This window comes from Dermacentor albipictus, chromosome 1 (genome assembly GCF_038994185.2).
Source record: "Dermacentor albipictus isolate Rhodes 1998 colony chromosome 1, USDA_Dalb.pri_finalv2, whole genome shotgun sequence".
In the NCBI taxonomy this organism is placed as follows: domain Eukaryota; kingdom Metazoa; phylum Arthropoda; class Arachnida; order Ixodida; family Ixodidae; genus Dermacentor; species Dermacentor albipictus.
In genome coordinates this window covers 295,573,676-295,593,224 of record NC_091821.1, presented here as the reverse complement: position 1 = coordinate 295,593,224, position 19,549 = coordinate 295,573,676, and the positions used below count along the sequence as shown (strand labels likewise).

At 45.1% G+C, this 19,549-nt stretch overlaps 1 protein-coding gene across 1 annotated transcript in view; it reads right to left on the bottom strand.

Moving 5' to 3' along the window:
• Nucleotides 1-329: 329 nt before the first annotated feature.
• LOC139054454 (RCC1 domain-containing protein 1-like) overlaps nucleotides 330-19,549 on the bottom strand; it is a 99,212-nt gene continuing 79,992 nt past the window's right edge. The window contains exons 3-4 of the mRNA XM_070531446.1: nucleotides 565-987; nucleotides 330-510 (exon numbers count right to left, since the gene is read on the bottom strand). Coding sequence (XP_070387547.1) covers nucleotides 338-510; nucleotides 565-987 — 596 coding nt within the window. The 3' untranslated portion in view covers nucleotides 330-337. The remainder of the gene's footprint in view (nucleotides 511-564; nucleotides 988-19,549) is intronic.

Sequence of the window (19,549 nt, the reverse complement as noted above, 5' to 3'; positions counted from 1 at the left end):
TGGTGGAAGTGACGTAACTAAGAAAGGTGATGGTTTGGGCTTGTTGGTTTTCCATTTAGACTGTGTCGTACAGTGCGAACTGGGACAGGGGACACTGGAAAAAACGTTAGCATGTCTTCGTTTCTTCCTGTGTCCCCTGTACTGCTTCGTGCTGTACAACACAGTCTAAAATGGAAGCGATGGTTATGAAGTGCGCATGTATAAAGGTGCAGTTGACGTTTCAATAAAACATCATTTAGAAGTAGCGCATCATCCTGTGTGTATTTTTGTTTCACTGTTTTTGTTCTAAATGACATGAGTCTAAGGAACTAAAATAACAAAAGCATGCACACTAGTTTCATAACTTTATTGATGTTCGTGAGAGCACCAGGGTGGCCCAAGGTGAACAGTCCACAGCGACTGCATCCTCAGCTGCAACCTCCACAGGCTTGGCGCTTTGCGTCATCCCATCTGCGCTGGGCCCCAGCTGTCCATAAATGTTGCTGCCCCAGGCCCAGGCTGAGCCGTTTCCTGCAAGAACAGTTGGGCTGTGCGAATTCCCCCCAAGTTGCTCGAAGCCTGTACCTGCTAGAGCAGCTGTGTGGCGCGAGCCGAGGCTGACAGCATGCACCTCCAGCAGTGTATCCAGCAGGAACGGCAGCGTGGATAGCGGCGTTTGCCGCGGATCGGTGGCCAGCTGGCCATCACGGTTCCAGCCCCAGAGATAGAGGTCACCGGCTTCGCTGAGTGCGGCAGAATGCCAGCCACCCGCAGTGGCTCCTACCAGGGCCACACCTGCCAAGGACTCGAGGAGTCGTGGCGAATGCTCAGAGTCAAGGCTACCGTGGCCCAGCTGGCCGCGGCCGCCATGCCCCCAGCTCAGCAGCTGGCCACTTACAGTGAGCGCCAGCTGGTGGTCATGACCACAGCTCACGTGGCACACCCGACCTGCCACCGGCACTGGGCTCAACCTGCAGTCATCCAGTTGCAGCTCCTGCAAGGAGCCATCTGCGGGCCATGAAGCTAGATGGGTCTCTCAGTTTGACTAGCATCGAACTTGAAGTCAACATTTTTACAGAGCAGATCGCACTTACAAAGGGATTTTTGCTTTTCAAGAAACTCCCTCCAGCTTGCGGACCACTTATTTGACACACAGTGCATTAGACAACTAAAGAGTGACACCCAACCAATTTATTTGCACAAAGCACACACATTGTACAGGAGGGAGTCTTAATGCATCTGTAGAAAGGCATGGATAACACTTTAAGCGCCAGCGGATGAGGGCAGAAAGGAGACTTGACAACAGAATTTGCCAACTTCAACAATTTATTCCCAGAAAAAAACGCCATTACACATCATGCACAGTAGCACTACAATTGATCAATACGTCAAACTGAGCTTTCCAAAAAGGCTGTTTCTTTATCTAACAGGTCGATAGACAGGGTGCTTACACCACTCCCAATTGAGGCGGTGTCTTAATTGCTCAAAAGAGCATAGCTTAAATTTGAAAAATTACTGTGACAGTCATCTGTCTGTGCAGGTGCATAAAGGTAGTTTTTTCGGGGAATAAATTGAAGTTAGTGCATTGTGTTGTCATCGTCTCCCTTCTGTTCTCGTCTGCTGGCGCTAAAAATGTTATCCAAATTACAGTACCAATGTGCTCAACATACAGCAGTAGAAAGGCAATTTGTTTGGTAAGGAGATAACATTCACTCAATCCTCTCCTATTCGGTCAATGGAATATCCTCGGTAAGGCTAGTCATACGTGGGAAGACAGCCAGATAGTGTGTACAATGATAGGACGAGATTCCTTGTTTGCCAACACTAAGTCTTTGAAATTAAACGACGAGAAACTGACAAAGCACAAAGACAACACGGGTGCTGACTGACAACTAGATGTTTTATTATGCTAACGAAATTATATGCACACATAGAAAGGCACGTGGTGCAAGGCGCATCAGCAAATCATGCCTCTCATTAATAGTACTTTTTGTTGTGCAAGGTGATACAAGTTTAGTATACACAGGAAGGCTAACACAGAATATTTATGCATGTGATATACCTGTACTAGTTCGCCGGTCACCTGGGTCTCATTCTGAAACAGAACATTGGTGTCCCGAAATATGGCATTGCAATGGCAACATCTACAACGCGCGGGCGGATTTGAGTATGACAAATTTTGACAGGAGCGTATAGCTTTCTAAGGCAAATGTTAAGACAGAGCCCTGTTTATTCATACAGCAAACTTTCGCGCACGATAACTGCATAGCATATACCACTCCTACAGAACAGTAAACCAACCGCGGTGTGCTTGATTCAACACGTGGTTTGGGAAGCTAGCTTAGATTAATTAACATGATTACAAATCCTGCTTAACTGACTCTTCGCAGAAAAGAACACTTCAACACCGTATTTCTTAGCAACTTCGTCTTCTTTTCTTTTAAATCTTTATTTGGTCGGCGAAGTGCCCCGGGTTTTTGTTTACCCTTTTAACCAACTTCGTCTTAGTCAGCAATTTTCCCCTTTCTGTAAAAGAATTGCTTAAGCTGGATGTGTAATCTACTTATTTAAAGGTCCAAGCAGGAGGCACAAAGCATTGCAGAATACACAAATACAGACAATGGTACATAGCATTATTACATACAGTAAGAGGAAAGTATAACACAAATTCAATTGGGTTAATAATGGCAGGTAATACACAATACAGTAGAACCCCACTGTTACGTTTCTCGGTGGTCCCGGCTGCTACGTCATTTTTGCCCAGTCCCAGCATAGCTCACATAGAATCTCATGCATTAAAAACCCTGCTATTACATCGTAACTCTGGTAACATTCTCATATGATAACTTGCAATCTGATACCCCGAACCTGCCCAAGCAACGAGCGCTGACCACCAGTTTGACTTTGACTAGCTTGACTATGAAACTGGCTGCATGAAGCTGCATTTGAGTGAGAATTGCCACCACTAAATGGCCATCAAGTGGCAATGTTAAACTTGTAACCGCAATCTTTATCGTGCCTTCATGATGATTTTTGAAGAAAAGTTGACGCACTCAACACAGTCGACAAAGAGCCAGCGTGGAAAAGATTCGAGATCGAGGTAGCAGACTCTCAAGTTCAACAAATCGCCACAGAGGGCGAAAAAATCGACCACGGTGCTGCTAATAAAAACAAGCATAGTACCTCCACTCAACATATTCCCTCGTGAGCACAATCTCCCACTACAGGCACTGTAATAAGCACAATTTCAACCAACAAGCTTTCTCCCACATTTATCGAAGCACAAAAGCGTGGCAGTTTGGGCGAGTTGGTATGTCATGACTTTTTTAGGCTTGTAGCGCAGCTCACAAAAAGCAAAAAGGAAGGTAGAAAGGGTAATGCTCACTCTGTTCTCCATTCCTTTTCATTACCCTTTCCACCATATAGACTTGTGTAAGGGACGCATCCCCAACTTGGCAGCCCAAAATTTGCGAAAAAAATTCCCATTAGAGAAGCAATTGCATTCGGTCCCCCAATATTGCATGTGCGCATTGACAAATTTTCACGCAATGCGCACTTCCGCATGCCCCTACTGATGGCGAGAGGTGTACGCTGCAGGGGCGTAGAGAGATTGCAGGCGTAGAGAAAAGAAAGAGCTTGCTGTGGCAAAGCGAATTGTCACATGGTGAAAGTTTCATTTTGTTACTTCTTCTTTTGCGGAAAGTAATGGGCCACGAGACTCTTCAGTTGCCGGACACTCTTATTATATTATTGCTATAGCAATCATACAGACATGTACTCAAGGCGCATTCCTGTCGTCGCCAGCGAAGTCAGGTTCCGTATGAAGTCCAAGGGCGATAACCTCGTCACCATGCGCCGCATGCTGTATGTGCGAGTGAAAGCGCAGGGAGGCAGGGGAGGATGAGGTGAGCCAACGGCGATGGCTCAGTCTTGTGTGCGCAACTAGAGTGTACATAGACAATGGCCAAGTGGGACGAATGGTGCTCTCCCGCTGAGGCGCCACGTGTGGAAAAAGTTTGCGAGGACACTGCGAGTGAACAGGATAGGGGTGGAGACGCGCTTCACGGCATATTCAACGTAATTTCGCAGCGGGCGTTGAGACAGATTGCAAATTTCAACTGCAAATTTATATTGACACTTTTTTGCTATGTATACATATTTGACGCATGGGTCATACAACATGACGTCTTCAATTTTGCTGCCGTTGTCAGGTGCGTCGTCTGCTAGCGGGCGCCCATTCGTTGCGCGCACGCTCGTGCACACCCAGTTTTTCTCGCAGAAAGTTTGTGCAGCCAAATTTTTTTATGGTTTTACTTGCTTTGGTGCGCCCGTGACTCTTGTCGGCTGGTACAAATTGTAGTTTTAGCCAGGTGAACTGCTATTTTTAACATTATTTTCTAAAAGTAATACGTAATTTTTGCCACAGAAGCCACCTATCTGTAACATGAAGCTACCAAAGAAAATTTTATTGATATCATGTCATTTTATGCGATCTTTTTGTTGGTAGAATATCGATCAGGGACAATGATAAAAAAAAACGATATTATAGTGAAACAAACCAGGTTTATTGACTGCGTGGCGTGAAGAGATGCAGATGACCAATGCCCTTGTAGATAAATCTAAGGGTACATAGACACATATATAGAAGGCATACATGTAAGAGAACAATAATCAAATATTCTAAATGCACTGACTGAAGAAGTGAAAACTGCTGACCGGAATAAGCATGTTTCTTCTATAAGCTGCACCAGCCCCAGCTGAACCAATCGACTTTCCGAGAAAAGGAATCACAGTAATTATTGGATGTTAATATGAACAACAGTGTTAGGGACAAGATATTGCCTATGTCCTCAGACTGAATCGGGGAGACCGGGAAGTCTTTACCAATGTAATCTCCGTGGCTTGTCTGGCAATCTCCTTCAACATGCCAGCAGGCAAAATGAAACAGAAACATATTGTCTCATCAAATGGTATTTGCTATTCAGCAGGTCGTGTTCTACTACAGAATTCACTTATTATCGAATTCAAAATTATCGAATAGCTGAGCTGTTTCTGTTCTATTGTAATGCATAAAAGCACTTTTGAAGTCTCGAAGGCGAGGGGCCGATAAAAGTGAGGACTCTTATTCCGAATGATTGTGCTACTGGAGAGTCGCAGCTGTTGCGCAGAGGCGAATCAATTCCAGTGAGAATTAACGCATGGGTGCTAGTTAGTTCTGCTGAACAAGTTCCTAGCTGTCATTAAATATAAACGCCCCATTTCGGGGCAGCCTGTAAATCTGCCAACTTGATTCAGGCAAGGAAAACATTTTTTTGACAGCATCATCATGTCTGCTACCCATTAAAACTTGGTGCCCAATGTGGTAGCACACTTACCTTCTTCAACAAACATAGCAGATCGATAAATATTTCTGTGTACGTGAGGCATGCCGTTCCTTTAATTGCTTCATCATTGTCCTTATGATAGTGCACCGGATAACTGAAAGCAGCCATTTACAATACAGAAGCTGCTTAGTTGAGTGGACTTACAGCTGGGAACAGCATTAAATTTAGGTATGAAATATTAGTTAAGCGGAACATGTTTTTCTCAGAAATCAGTCTCGAGAATAATTTCTTTCATTTACACCCCTAAAGAAAGGCGAACGACGCAGCTAATTCCTTTTTTTTGTATGTTACTAATTTTAAAAATTCTGCTATTTTACGCCTGGCGATATGATTATGAAGCACCCTGTCCAGTTCTCATCATCTAGGGTTCTTTAACGTGCACATAAACAGAAGTACACAAATGTTTTCCCATTTCGTTCCCATCGAATTCCTCGACCTGGTTTAAACGCGTGAGTAGAGCTTAGCAGTGCAACGTCACGTCATATCCATTATGTAGCCACTAATTAGGATACCACACCGCCTTTTTTTTTCTTTGTTGTTGTTAAGCATGAACAGGACAAAAAATTTTGCACGGTTTACGGGCCAAACATTAGCATATATAATGGCTACCTACAAATCTTTTCGGCGCCCGAGGTCCGACCGCAATAAAAGAACCCGTACCAATTACTCCACATTTTGTTACGCGATGAAAAGGGAAACATGAATGAAATCTTGCACTGCAGCTTTTTTCTTTTTCTATAAGAATACCTTCCATAAATCTGAGTACAGAACACCAGATGGGGCAGGTATGTTTTATTTGTTTGAAGCGGCAAGCAGGAAGTTTACATATGTTTTTTCCGTCTGCATTTCGCAAGACCTACTGATAGAACACTATATGCGCAAAAAAGCACACGAAGGATACATGCTGCTCGAAGGTCAAGAAAAATATTTGTTCTCCAAAGGGAGCCATACAATAACATGGTAGAATGAAAGCCGACACTGCGGCCGCAATGCAAGCGCAATCCCGAGCGGCATTTAAAAAATAAAATTAAGAGAAAGAAAGGCATCTATTGCTACGGCATAAATACATGTCATATGCAATTATAAACACCGTTTGAGCGGACGCATATACCAGTACACTAAGTAGTACGAATGAACCTTCCGAGAAGTATCGCCAGCAGTTTCCCACGCCGCGACCTCGATGTGGCCCAACACACTTCAATTGCAGCGCCGCCACAGTATTTTTCGTCGTCGCACTCCTCACTGCAAAGCATGCGCCACCCCAGCCGCTTGTGTCACTCAGGCGTATTCTAGTACACTCTGGCGCAGCGGAGAAAAGCGGAGAGGGAGCGCGCCGCCTTCTGCCGGGCGCGTCGCATCCTGGGAAGTGGGCGGAGGGAGGGAAGGGCCTTAGGATTCCATGATCTGTGATTGTGCAACATGTTTCTTTGCCTTGTTTTACACATTATATAAAGTGACTTTTGCTTAGATACGTAGATTTACTGGAGACTTATAGTATATTTAAATATCTTGTTGCAAGCTTTTGTGGATACATGCAGTGAACTTTGTTCCCAGTGACACTTTCCTGCCCTTTGTCAAGCTTTATCTTTGCATTAGTATATTCCATTGTATCTTCGCATTTCTTGTGCACATTTTGCAGAACTGCTTTTTATATGTGATCTTTGTCGCGACTATTTCTTCGGTAAAATTACAATACACGACCAGTGACACCTCCTCCTGCACAATACATTGGAACGATGGACAGTGTCATTGAGATTTTCCCTGGCCGTTGCATATGTACAAAAATTTAAACAAGGTTCTTGAATGGCAAAGCTTCATTAAAATATTTGCCCTCAACTTGTTTATTTCATGGCCTTTACGTTTATCATATCAGCGGAATGGACTGCTTTGCTGGTTTCGAAATGATATAGTATTAAAGTTTGTGTGATAATTTCTTTACTTATTAAATATACAAAAAAACATGGAAGCATTGATATCAGTTATTTCTGGCACAACTATTGGTACATATGAATATATTCTTTTATGAAATGATACATACTTGTGCTGACAGTGCGTAGCGTTCAAGAATTCATTTGCAGCATCTTTGGCAATGGCAATTCATTTATTTGAATTAGGAAGGAACAGCGTCAACTAAGACAATCACGAGAGGGAGAATGACACAGGACAAGCGCCAACTTCATCTATCTTTTATTCACCAAAAAATCAGCAAATATAAGGAAAATCACAGACATGCGCACAATAACCATAATGCATCATCAACATATTCCCATTCATTTCTACCCAAAACTAGCCGTGACTGGAACCACCTGCCAGCTTCAACCATCGGTATTACTAACCCAGAAAGATTCCATGAACTTAACAGATCCTTTTGATGTACTTTTTTTACATCATTCTTTTTTTAATTATTTGGCACGTGTATGTGTGCATAGCGCAATGACCTATGTGACACCATGTCATTCCATGTTCCTTCTGTCAACATGCCATTATTTTTCACTCATTTATTTATTGCTGTCTTTTCTGATTTTGTTTTAGGTAAAGTGCTTCTTATCAAATTTGTAAGTGTTCTTTCTGTGCCCCTCTCCTCTACAATGCTGTAAAGCCTTGAGGGTACAATAAATAAATAAATAAATAAATAAATAAACAAACAAACAAAAGGGAGCTTTTGAATCTATTCACTATGCTAAATTTAAATCTATAGGCAACAACACTTAGTTTGGTTGCTCAGTGTTTTTTTTTTTCTTCTTTCCTTTTCTTTCCGTCTTTTTTTACTCTTCTCGATTTATTTATTCCATTTCAATATTTTCTTTTATTTAGTTTATTTTTCACGAGCACCTGTTTCTGTTGCTCCTTCTATTATCTCTTTCAGAGACACGATAGCCCAAGACCGCCAGCGAAACAGGTAATAGAGAGGTGCTGTGCACGCCATTGACACACCGGCTGACACACGGCCATTGACACGTGATTGACAGACGGCCGTGTCACTGGCCTGGTGCACAGCACTTCTTCATTCTCAATTTGACACCCTCACCATTAACACACTTCGCTTGTTGCCGCACCAACCAGCCTTACGCCCTCTCCCCTTTAGAAGAACCCCACCTACATATCCTGTGGTGAGGAAAGCATATGTCGCCTTGAAGGAGACAAGTCAACTTGTCGAAACGTTGGCTCCTGCTTTCACCTTGTTCTTGTTTTGCTCATCGTTTTGTTTACATTATGTGATACATGTGATGCCATGAACCACGGGATGGCAAGTCAACTAAGAAGCTTGTAAATGAGAAACAAAGTACAATCATATCTGGTACACGGTGACCGTTAGAGTAATGAAAAAAGAAAGAACGAAAGCAACAGGATTACAAACAGGATTATTAGGTACAGTTGTCCCTAATACTTACACATTTTCAAGTGCACATTTTTAGTGTATCTTTATCTTCTGCCACCCTTCCCAAAGACTGGTGATCGGCTCGGGTTGTACCGGCGCTTAAGAAAGGCGAAGCGACATTAATAACGAACTATTGACCGATATCCCTTACTTCATCTTGCTGCAAACTATTGGAACATATTATAGCTAACCAGATAAAAGAATTCTTAAGTGACAACAGCATCCTCAGATCGGTACAGCATGGCTTTAGGAAGGGGTTTTCCACCGTCACTCAGTTAGCTTCAGTCATTCACAGTTTTGCTAGCATTCTTGATAAACCTGGTCAGATTGATGTTGTATTCCTGGATTACAGAAAAGCATTTGATCTTGTTTGTCACCATAAGCTAATTGAGAAGCTTGAAATCATACAATTGCCGCCATACTTAATTAGTTGGATCTCTGCATACTTAACAAAGCGCACACAATTCGTCAGCATAAACGACTGCCCTTCAGATGAAGTGCCAGTTACTTCCGGTGTTCCTCAAGGAAGCGTGCTTGGCCCCTTGTTATTTTTAATATATATTAATGATATTGTAGAAGTAATCGCTCACCCCGTTCAATTAAGATTGTTTGCTGATGATTGTGTTTTATTTAATGAAATTAAATGTCACGAAGATCAAGTCCTCTTAAATTCTACCCTTCAGAGCATTCATTCCTGGTGCCAGCAGTGGAACATGGAGCTCAACATTAACAAATCAGTTTCTATGAGAATTACTGAAAAAAAGCACCCTTTACCATTTACTTATGATCTTGCATCTCAACCCTTATCCGAAGTCGAGGAATACAGGTACCTGGGGGTTATCATAACGCATGATCTTTCCTGGAATAAACATGTCTCTGCTACATGTGCTTCAGCATTAAGAACACTTGGCCTGCTCAGGCATAAATTAAAAATGGCACCTCCGGAAACCAAGCTGTTGGCTTAAAACTCTATGATAAGGATTACACTAGAATATGCGGCGATTGTTTGGGACCCGTACACGAAACGCAACATCGATGCATTAGAAAAAATTCAGCGAAAAGCTGTGCGGTTTATATTTTCTAAATACCGTCCAACTGACTCCCTCAAACTTAATGAAAATTAATAATATACAAACATTAAAATTGCAAAGGAAAATTCAAAGGATTAAGTTCCTCTATCTGCTTCAGAATAATCAGCTATCTCTTAATCCACAGCAATACATACAACCACTAACAAGGCACCGGCAGGCCAACTCATTAACTCCGTATTTTGCCAGGACCAACACCTTTACATATTCCTTCGTTCCTCGCACAATAACAGAATGGAATAACTTGCCCATATCGCTTCTTATTAACACTGACAGCATTGAATGCATTGACAGCTAAACATGCGACAGTTGAAAAGTGTTGTTTGCTTCTTTTTATCTTGTTTTGTTGCAGTGTTTCTGAAATTGTTTATTTTTTATTTTCCTTCCATCATTCCAATGTAATTAATTGTTATTTCTGTTTTGCTACTCGTGTATTCTTGCATTTCCTTGTTGTTGTTCTTTTTTCTGTACTTCTGCCCCTCCTGCAAGGGCCGCTACAAGGCCTGCAGTATTTTCTAAATAAAATAAAATAAATAATAAAAGTTTGGTTCCATTCAACTGCACGCCGCCAAGACGACCGCCAAGGCAAAGTTCATCAACGTTAATTACACTGCACAGTTCAAGGCCGATTCCGGTGTCGAAGTAACCGCTGTTCCAAGCGACTTCCCTATGTTGCCTGCCAAGCTCAACGAAGTCAACGCTCTGCTCACCGGTCCTGTAGGACAGCCACTGCGTATGTTAGACTATTTAGCACGACTTCGGTGGCAGGGGAAAACGAGCTCTCAGCGCCTGTAGGTGATCCAGTCTCTCACCGTGCCTTTTTTGGGACTGCCAGCGCTTCAGGCCCTCCAAGTAGTCAGATTTCTTGACGAACTCCAGACTCCGAAAGCAACATCGCACGTCGAGCTCTTCCAGGGATTGGGCACCCTCGAGGATGAGTACATCATCTGGCTGAAACCCGATGTCGTGCCTTTCTCGCTAAGCACCCCTCGCAGCATTCCCATCCCGCTGCTCGAGGTTGTCCACCACAAGCTAGACAAATTGGAGAGTGGAGGTGTAATCCGCAAGGCAAACAAGCCAACATCGTGGTGCTCTGGTCTCATTGTTGTTCTGAAGGATGATGGTTCGTACCCGCTGTGCGTGGACTCGACTCAGCTAAACATTGTCGTCCTCCGGGAACGCCACATTCTACCAACTGTTGAGCAAGTCCTCAGCCCCCTTGGCAACGCAACAACTTTTTCAAAGCTTGACACAACCACGAGCTTCCACTAGGTGAAGCTCTGCGGACTCCCAGGAGCTTACGAAGTTCATTACCCCATTCGGCCAATACTGCTTTTGCCGGCTCCCCTTTGGCATCACCTCCGCACCGGAGTACTTCCAAAACAGATGGCCAGAACCCTGGAGGGCCAAAAGGGAGTCACCAATATGATAGATGACATTCAGTTTTTTGGATGCACCCGCCAGGAACACGGCGCCAGACTGAGCTAGGTGATGTATTGCCCTGCAAAAGCAGGCACAGGGTGTCTACCAAGTTGACATTTCCAAATTCCCTGAGTTTTCCAGGTTTTCCCCGAGTGCCTTTGCAAGATTCCCTGAGTGATGCAGAAATATGTTTTACGTCAAGACGGGCTGAAACCATATCGCCTGATGCTGTCACTCTCTAGTAAGCATATGAAAAAATGTAAAAAAAAACCCTTAATCCAATTTTAATACTAAGAAGTAGTGTTTATGTTATTCAAAAAAAGAATAGAAGGGAGGGGTTAGTAAAATTCAAAGAAAATAAGATGTTTCCGAAAAAAAATTGCAAATTGAATCAGACATTCTCAAATCCAAACAAAAAGGAGATGCATACCGAAGCAAATATTTTCGAATATGAGCTATCTCTATCAACTGATAGCAAGCTCAGTGGTACGAGGCCCGAACTTTGTCACAAGTGAGATTCTCTCTCAATAGCTCGTAAGTCAACCTCAACTGTCTTGACATACTCTCAGCCCGCGCACGACGCCTCAGTCTTGTGTTTCACTGCTTCAAAGAGTTTGTTTTGGTTTGTATGAGGGACACCTGTATCTCGGCATCAGCCAACACTTTGTTTTTGAGCTCAAGATGGCAGCAGCACGCTTCCTTTCCCATTCATTCCCCAATGCGTAGGTCCTTTCTGTTCTTGTCGTCCTTCCGCCACTCGTTTGCCCCACAGACCATTTGAATCATCATCTTGGTCAGTTGCACAGTCCACGTCCAATTTTTCGAACTCCCTAGGGGCCGCGAAAACGTCCGAAAAATCGGCCAGCTGGAAAAAATAAATGCAATCCAGGTGAAAATGTTTTTACTTCCAGCTGGATTATGGAACTGGAAATTTCACCCAGCTGGATACTTTTCTAGCTGGGAAGGCAGCTGGAAAAAATCCAGCTGGGTACATTTCCGGTTCCATAATGCAGCTGGAATATGTCCCAACTGGAACGTCTTCCAGCTGGATCCAGCTGCAAGAAATGCCAGCTGTAATTCAGCTGGAAGAGGTTCCAGCTAGAATCTCCAGCCAGGACTGTGGGTCTATAGACCCACAGACCAGGCTGGCACACAGCACCGGTCGCCATGGTGTTGAGCCATGCCCAGGTGAAATCCCAGGGTGTAAGCTCGCATCAAGCAGGATACAAACTGGCCAGAACTCGCATGGATCTCAGCTTGCTGTCGCAAGTCACAGTTCGTTCCTAATGTGTCTGGCCGCAGGACCAACTGGTCCGGTGAAAATACATGCAGCCATAACAGCACGGTGCTGAAACTTGCAACCATTTATTTGAACACTTGCAGCAAGGATTGCGGAAGCATATCTTGCATCTCCCTCAAGATGTGGAATACACTTGCACATCTCCTTGTACACCATCTGGAAGAAATATTTAGACATAGTGAGTGAACTTTAAAACAATCATCACTTTAATCCACTCAGTTCTAGTAAACAGTGACCTTTACCAAAATCACGTGGATTGTATAAACAGCGTTTGGACAGTACCACAGTTTACCTTCATCACAACCCCTTCTACAGTTTATGTGGCGCAATTAAGGCCTCAACCTGAGCTCTCAAGAGGCTCTCAACTTGAGCTGCAAAAGCTATGCAATGATTGTTAAATTGTTTAGCGCCATTGACTGTGGCTTTAGTGCAAATAGAATTCAAATGAGCTCATTTGTAATTTGAACTAGGCATGTGATGCAACTCAACAGCCTCCCAAGAAGCATTCTTCTGCTGAATAACAGAGGAGCTTGGACCACTTGGACTTACTTTCCAGAATGACACCAGTTGGAAATATGTGTCATCAAACTCGCCGTAAAAGTGCTCTGTTGGTCTTACTTCTTTAACAAAACGCTCTTTTATGTATTGGAGCACAAAAGTAACTGGAACGCCCATTTATTTCGTCTCACACTTTAGAAAATAATATATCGAAACTGATGTAATTCTGGAAATTCATTTAAAGTGGATCCATCTTGCAAACTCACAGCCTACAATTCGTACACTGCAATATGTGCAGCATGGTAATAAGTTAATTTGTCAATTTTTGCTAATTACTTGAAGATGTCTTTCGATTTCGCATGCTAATAATGTCCACCTCTTCTAATAATTCCGCTCAGCAACAAGAATTATATCTGCCACAGGCCATTTCTACAAATTCCGCAAACATAAAAATGATCAACCTGTATACGAACATCACGTACAGCAGGGACCTATATCATGTGCACGATCAAGCGTGCCAACATTCAGGATAAAAATAAACATTAACTTACGCTCAAAGCATAAGCAAGTGAAATAATTACCTCCAAATTTTAGAATCAGGGCTGGAGAAAACGGTGCTCTTCGATCCGCACTGGTGAATCACAACACCACAAAGTACAGCAATAACAACCGTTGATACCCGCTTGCCTGTACTTGTAACGCTGTCCAGAGAAGAAACTGTCCAAAAACAATTACTTCATGCACAAGATCATGCAGGTTCCTCACAAAAACTTGATCACACGCACATCCGAGAGACTCTCGTTGTCTCACAAAACTGCCTCGCAATGACAGTTTCCGCCATGTGCTGTACGAAACTAGGGCCCCTGTGGCCTCGTCACATTTTTTTATATTCGGTCTGCATTTGTAATGCTGCTGTTCGCTGTGAATAAAAACCCGAGCTTTTCTGAGAAATACTGATATTGCAATAACACGCTATTATTTTATTATCAGTGTCAAAAGAGCACATCAAAACAAGATACGAGACTAAAGCTACTAACTATACAACAAATATGGCGGCGATTGTAGCGGCGTCGTGCAGAAAGGAATAAGTGGGAGCAGCGGTCATTGCAGCCTGAACTGCTGAAGGTGCCACATGTTAAGGCTCTTTTTTGTTAGGGAAGGAATTGCTATGCTGTAAACACTAGCCGTTTGCGCAACGGCTCAGCATGACCATTCGAACAAGCTCCTCATTAGACGACGTCGACAATGTAGCAAGATAACAGTGTCGACCAAGAGCGCGTCGCTTTTGTCTACTACAAGTAAGGTTCAATAAAAGTGGCAGTTCTTCCTGGAGATATATTTTTTTTGGCAACTCGATCACACAGGACACTTTAGATTGCAATCGATCGCGATCAAAGGTACCCGGAGTGACGAGCATTTCCATGCAGTTCATGCAATTACGATTGTTGTCACGACACAAACGAATATAGTTTTTTTTGCTGCCGCAAGAGTAAAAGCTTTTCGTTCTGATACAAACACCACCTAGGGCTAAATATGGGCATGTTGCAGATACAAAAAATGTCTTAATGCAAGTGGGAAGCTCCACTTTCCAGTCGATAGATTCTACTTCCGGCTGGAAAATGCTCCATCCAGTTGTTTCCAGTTGGAAGCACTGTTTCCAGCTAAAAAATGCTGTATCCAGTTGTCTCCAGCTGAAGCTAGAAACTTCCAGCTGGTAGTGCTGCTTCTAGCTGAAAAACCAGCTGAGGTGGATTCCACTTCAAGCTGGAAAGTGCCGTTTCCAGCTGGCTCTGGAAAATTTCTAGCTGGAAGGGCTGATTCCTGTTGGAAACCTGGCTGGAAAGACCATTTCCAGCTAGAAATTCAGAGCCCATTTTCATTTACTGCCCTTAAGGGCTCAATCCGCCACAGGCACATTCGAAAGCGCTCTGCAGGCCTGCCGGTACACGTATTAGGCATATTGGTGCTCGTACTGTGACTGGAAAGACTGGGTGCACGCGTGTATAATTAAGGAATACATACTGTGTCTCGTGGCAATAGCCCCTTCCCACACGTGTTATGCTTCACTGCAATACTTTTGCGTATGCTTCACCAAGTAACACTTCTGTACAAAGGCGAAGCTGACTTTCGGAAACCGGCATTATGCAACGCATCGTGCTTTCCAAGCTTCTAAGCCCATCTAGAGGACCACAAAGGCGGAGTCCGTGCCAATGTTACGGCAGCGAATTCTTTCAATAAAAAACGCGGCACCCAACGGCAAGAAGCTTCATAGGGAACGTCGAAGCAGCTAGGCCTAGCGTTGCCGCAGTGGTGGCCAACGCTACTAGACTAAACTATCCGTAGGCGCCGTACATCGCGGGTGCCCCCGTTTCTTGGTTTGCCGTAGGCGCCGTACATCGCGGGTGCCCCCGTTTCTTGGTTTGCCGCCAGAGGGCGGGAGCACCGCAGGTAGCTCTACGCGGGCGCAGCTCTGCTAGCCACCATAGCTCTGCGTTTGCGAAGGGGCTCGGGTCCTCCGACTTCGCAACTTACGTACTCAGCAAGTGTTTTCACCGATGCGCCTTTAAATGTTTGTATAGTCTCACGTTTAGGAGATTGATTTAAAAATTTTACGTAGCTGTGAAAATGCTGCTGCGCTGCCCGAGAATGCGCTGTGGAGTCCTTAGTCGAGGGCCGCAGCAGCCCCGGCCGTCCACTGCGCTCTATTAATCAGCTGTTGCTGATGAGCAGCTGTAAGTAGCTGATTAGTAGTTGTAATCAGCTGTTGCTGCTTAGTACTATATAATTATTAATGCAAACGCGCGCGACCACACGATGGTCCAAAAAGTCACGGGAGCCCAAGCGAACCAATCGAGGCAGTTCACGACGCCAGTTAAGGCAGCGTCAGTAGATTAAAATAGAGTTAAGGCGCTCGAACCCACGACCATTGGGGGAACCTTTCGAACCCGCGACCGTTGGTGTCAATTAGGGCGATGTTAATTAAGGCCCAGTTTGTAAGATATAGTTAAGGCGGTCGTTGGTGAGAGTTGAAGCCTCGACCTTTGCTGGTGCCAATGAATTGCCTAACTAGGTGAATTAATCAATTAATGATTAAATTAGGTACTTCACTAACAATCAATTGAATAACTATATATATATATATATATATATATATATATTAATCATGAATTAACTACGCATTACCTAACTAGGCGGATTTGAATATCTACAAGCTACGGTAAACATTATTTTGGTTGTGACAAGCTACGCGGCATTTGCACATTTAAAACTCTGGCTGAAGTTAGCTGGGACACACGGTATATACGCACTCTCAGCACTTCATTTCGGGATGAAAAAAATGAAGCTAACACTATTTCTTTCATCAGAGCACTGCATTCACAAGTGCTTGAAACCTACGTGAGCTTTGCTCCCTTGCGAGCAGACTTGCACATTCAAAGTAGGTTATCGCTGCAAGACCGGAGCATAAATATGCTTTCGCGTCACCAAATAAAATTGGATGATACGACCCATAAGCTCTTCAAAACGCACAAGAGTGTCGAAGAAATGCACCGAGACTGCAGCAAAACACGCATGTATACAACGTGCCAAAACAGATAAACAACGGACAGTGCTTCGTCGCCCCGTCCGTGCCGTGCTGACCGAGCAAAGTGCGACAGTAGCGCCACGAGATGCGAGGATCGGTGGTGGGTCCACACAGTCACGGGAGTTTGACAACTGAACCTAGTCTAGTAACCAGAGGTAATCTAGTAACGTTGCTAGTAACGTTGGTGGTGGCTACGGTTGCCAGCGGATCTGCGTGCGAGAGCGCCGGTTCGAGGCGGCGAGGTAATCAAAATGGCAGCGGTGGTGGCTTTGATTAATGCCGTTTCGGACCTGCGGTCAGGGCAAAATGTCCGGAAGATCGGACGGCGAAGAGCGTCAGCATTGCGTCCGAAATTTCAGGCGTTCTGATACGTTGACTCTATGGTGTATGTGGTGGTGCCGCGAAGCCGTCCAAATTATCGGGAATCTGGAAAGTCGGTCGTTGAATGTACACTGGCAACTCCTCCAGCCGACGACAGGGCGTCAAAAACGATTCATTAGGAGTCCTGTAGGTTACTCGAGCCAGCATTACCGCAACTTTCGACCCTTTCAATAAAATTACAGCTAATTTTCCCCGATAGAGGCACAAATTGCCTGAGTTTTCCCCGAGTTTTTTCAGACTGCTCAAAATTCCTGAGAATTCCCGGTTTTCCCGGTTGGTAGACACCCTGCCTCAGGCATCACGTTGAACCGGAACAATGTTTTGGGGTGTCTGAGGTCTCCTTCCTCGGAGTCATCGTTTCAACGCAGGACATCAGGCCAGATACAGGCAGGGTTGAAACAGTCAAAGCCGTGGACTCTCCAACAGACATTTCTGGTGTCAGCCTACCGCTTGCAATGGTAAATCATCTCACCAGATTTTTGCCACCCATCTCGGACGTCAAAACGTCCATCAGGGCCTTACTGAACAGGTCCGCTAGTTGGGTGTGGCAGCATGAACAAAGTGCAGCATTCGAGAAAATCAAGGAACTCTCAACGTCAGGCCGGTGCATGGCCAAGTACCACCCGTCGTACGCTACTACAGTTTCTGTAGACGCGAGCTCGTTCAGACTCAGTTCAGTCTTGCTACAGATGCGACCCTCTGGAGAGCACCCCGCCCAGTCACGTTTGCTTCGAGGTCAATGACCTAGACCGAACAGCGTTACAGCCAGACAGAAAAAGAAGCTCTGGCGACGACGTGGGCTATACCACGGTTCGACGAGTTCGTCCATGGCATCACCTTTGATGTCGAGACGGACCACCTGCCACTCGTTTCACTCTTTGGCAAGATAGAGTTGGACACGTTGCCACCTCGTGTACAGATTTCAGTTGAAGACTATGCAATACCAATTCTGGATGCTACACGTACCGGAAAAGCTGCTAGCCAAGGCAGATACCTTGTCATGCATCACCCAGAAGGCATACAGTCCCCTAGACACAGTGGAACTATTTGCAACACAGGCGGTCTACTGCACATCGGAAGTCTTGCCGCTTTGCCCAAAAGACATGCGACAGGCACAAGAGTCTGATGGCGAATGCAAGGCCCTCACCTCCTTCTGCCAGCATAGCGGGCCACAGAAGTCTAAGCTACCGCTGCACCTCTCCAAGTACACCTCGGCGGCAGGCGAGCTTTCTGTCTGTGACGGGGTTTTGCTGAACGGCGCCCGGATAGTTGTCCCTTCGGCCAGCGGTTTTGACTGTTGCACGAAAGACATCGGGGCATTACCAGAGCCAAAACCCTGGCTCGAGAGTCAGTTTGGTAGTAGGCATATCGGCAGACAACACCTCTCTAGATGCCAACTGCGAGCAGTGCACTTCCACCCATATGAACCTTGCAGAGCCCCAGGTGTCCACGGTCCTACCCGGGCATCCTTGGAAATTTCTCAGCATGGACCTGTTCATCTCAACGGCCAGACAACCATCCTGGTGGCAGATTATTACTCAAGGTTCCCAGAGGTGGTGACCTTGAGGAGCGCAAAGGCTCAGGCAATCATCGATGCTCTGAAGAGCATCTTTGCACACCATGGAATCCCTCAAGAGGTCAGGTCAGACAACAGCCCACCGTTATCATCGCAGGAGTTCGCGGCATTTGCAACTTTGTAGGGCTTCAACCATGCAATCAGAAGTCCGCACTACGCTCAGTCAAGCGGAGAGGCAGAGAGAATGGTTCGGACAATCAAGGACCGATTCCGCAAGACAAAAGATCCTCATCTGGCCCTGCTCAGCTACCAGGATACCCCAAGATCGACGGCTTGAGTCCGGCACAGCTGTTGATGGGACGACAACTAAGGACGAGAGTTCCCAAGAAAGACTGCCAGCTACGTCCCAACTGGTCATCAAGGAAAGACGTCGTCGGCAAGGATGCGGTCTACAAGCGGATGCAGACCGACAACTACAACAGACATCACGGAGCTCAAGACTTGCCACCACTCCGAACAGGTCAGCGTGTCCACAAGTTGAGGCCACAGTCCTGAGTCCGGCACTATGACCAGGAAACTATGTGGTTAGACCGAAGTGTGGCGGTGTCCTACAGCATAACCGGCAACACCTAGTGCCTTTTCACTCTGCTCCCAGAGGGGGACCACTGCCACCAGACGAGCAAAAGCCCCCCCACCACCAGTTCTCCCTCAAGAACCTCAGCCTGCCAACCATACTCCCATGGCACAGGCTACAGTTCTACCCATTCTCTGCCTCCTCTCCCATTTTATTTAGCTTCCTTCTGGACTTGCACATTAGTAGAAAGGTAAGCTCTGCAGTTTCGGCAATGCTTTTAAGGGGGTCATGAATAACTACAGCGCCAACAGGCTAATGTGGCGACGCCCAGGGAGCTCAAGAGGGCATTGTGAACATGCAATGCGATGGAAAGGTCCAAACGAGTTTCTCATGTCTCCTTTCCTTTCTGCCATGCTCCTTCCATGTATATACACGCTCTGAAGAA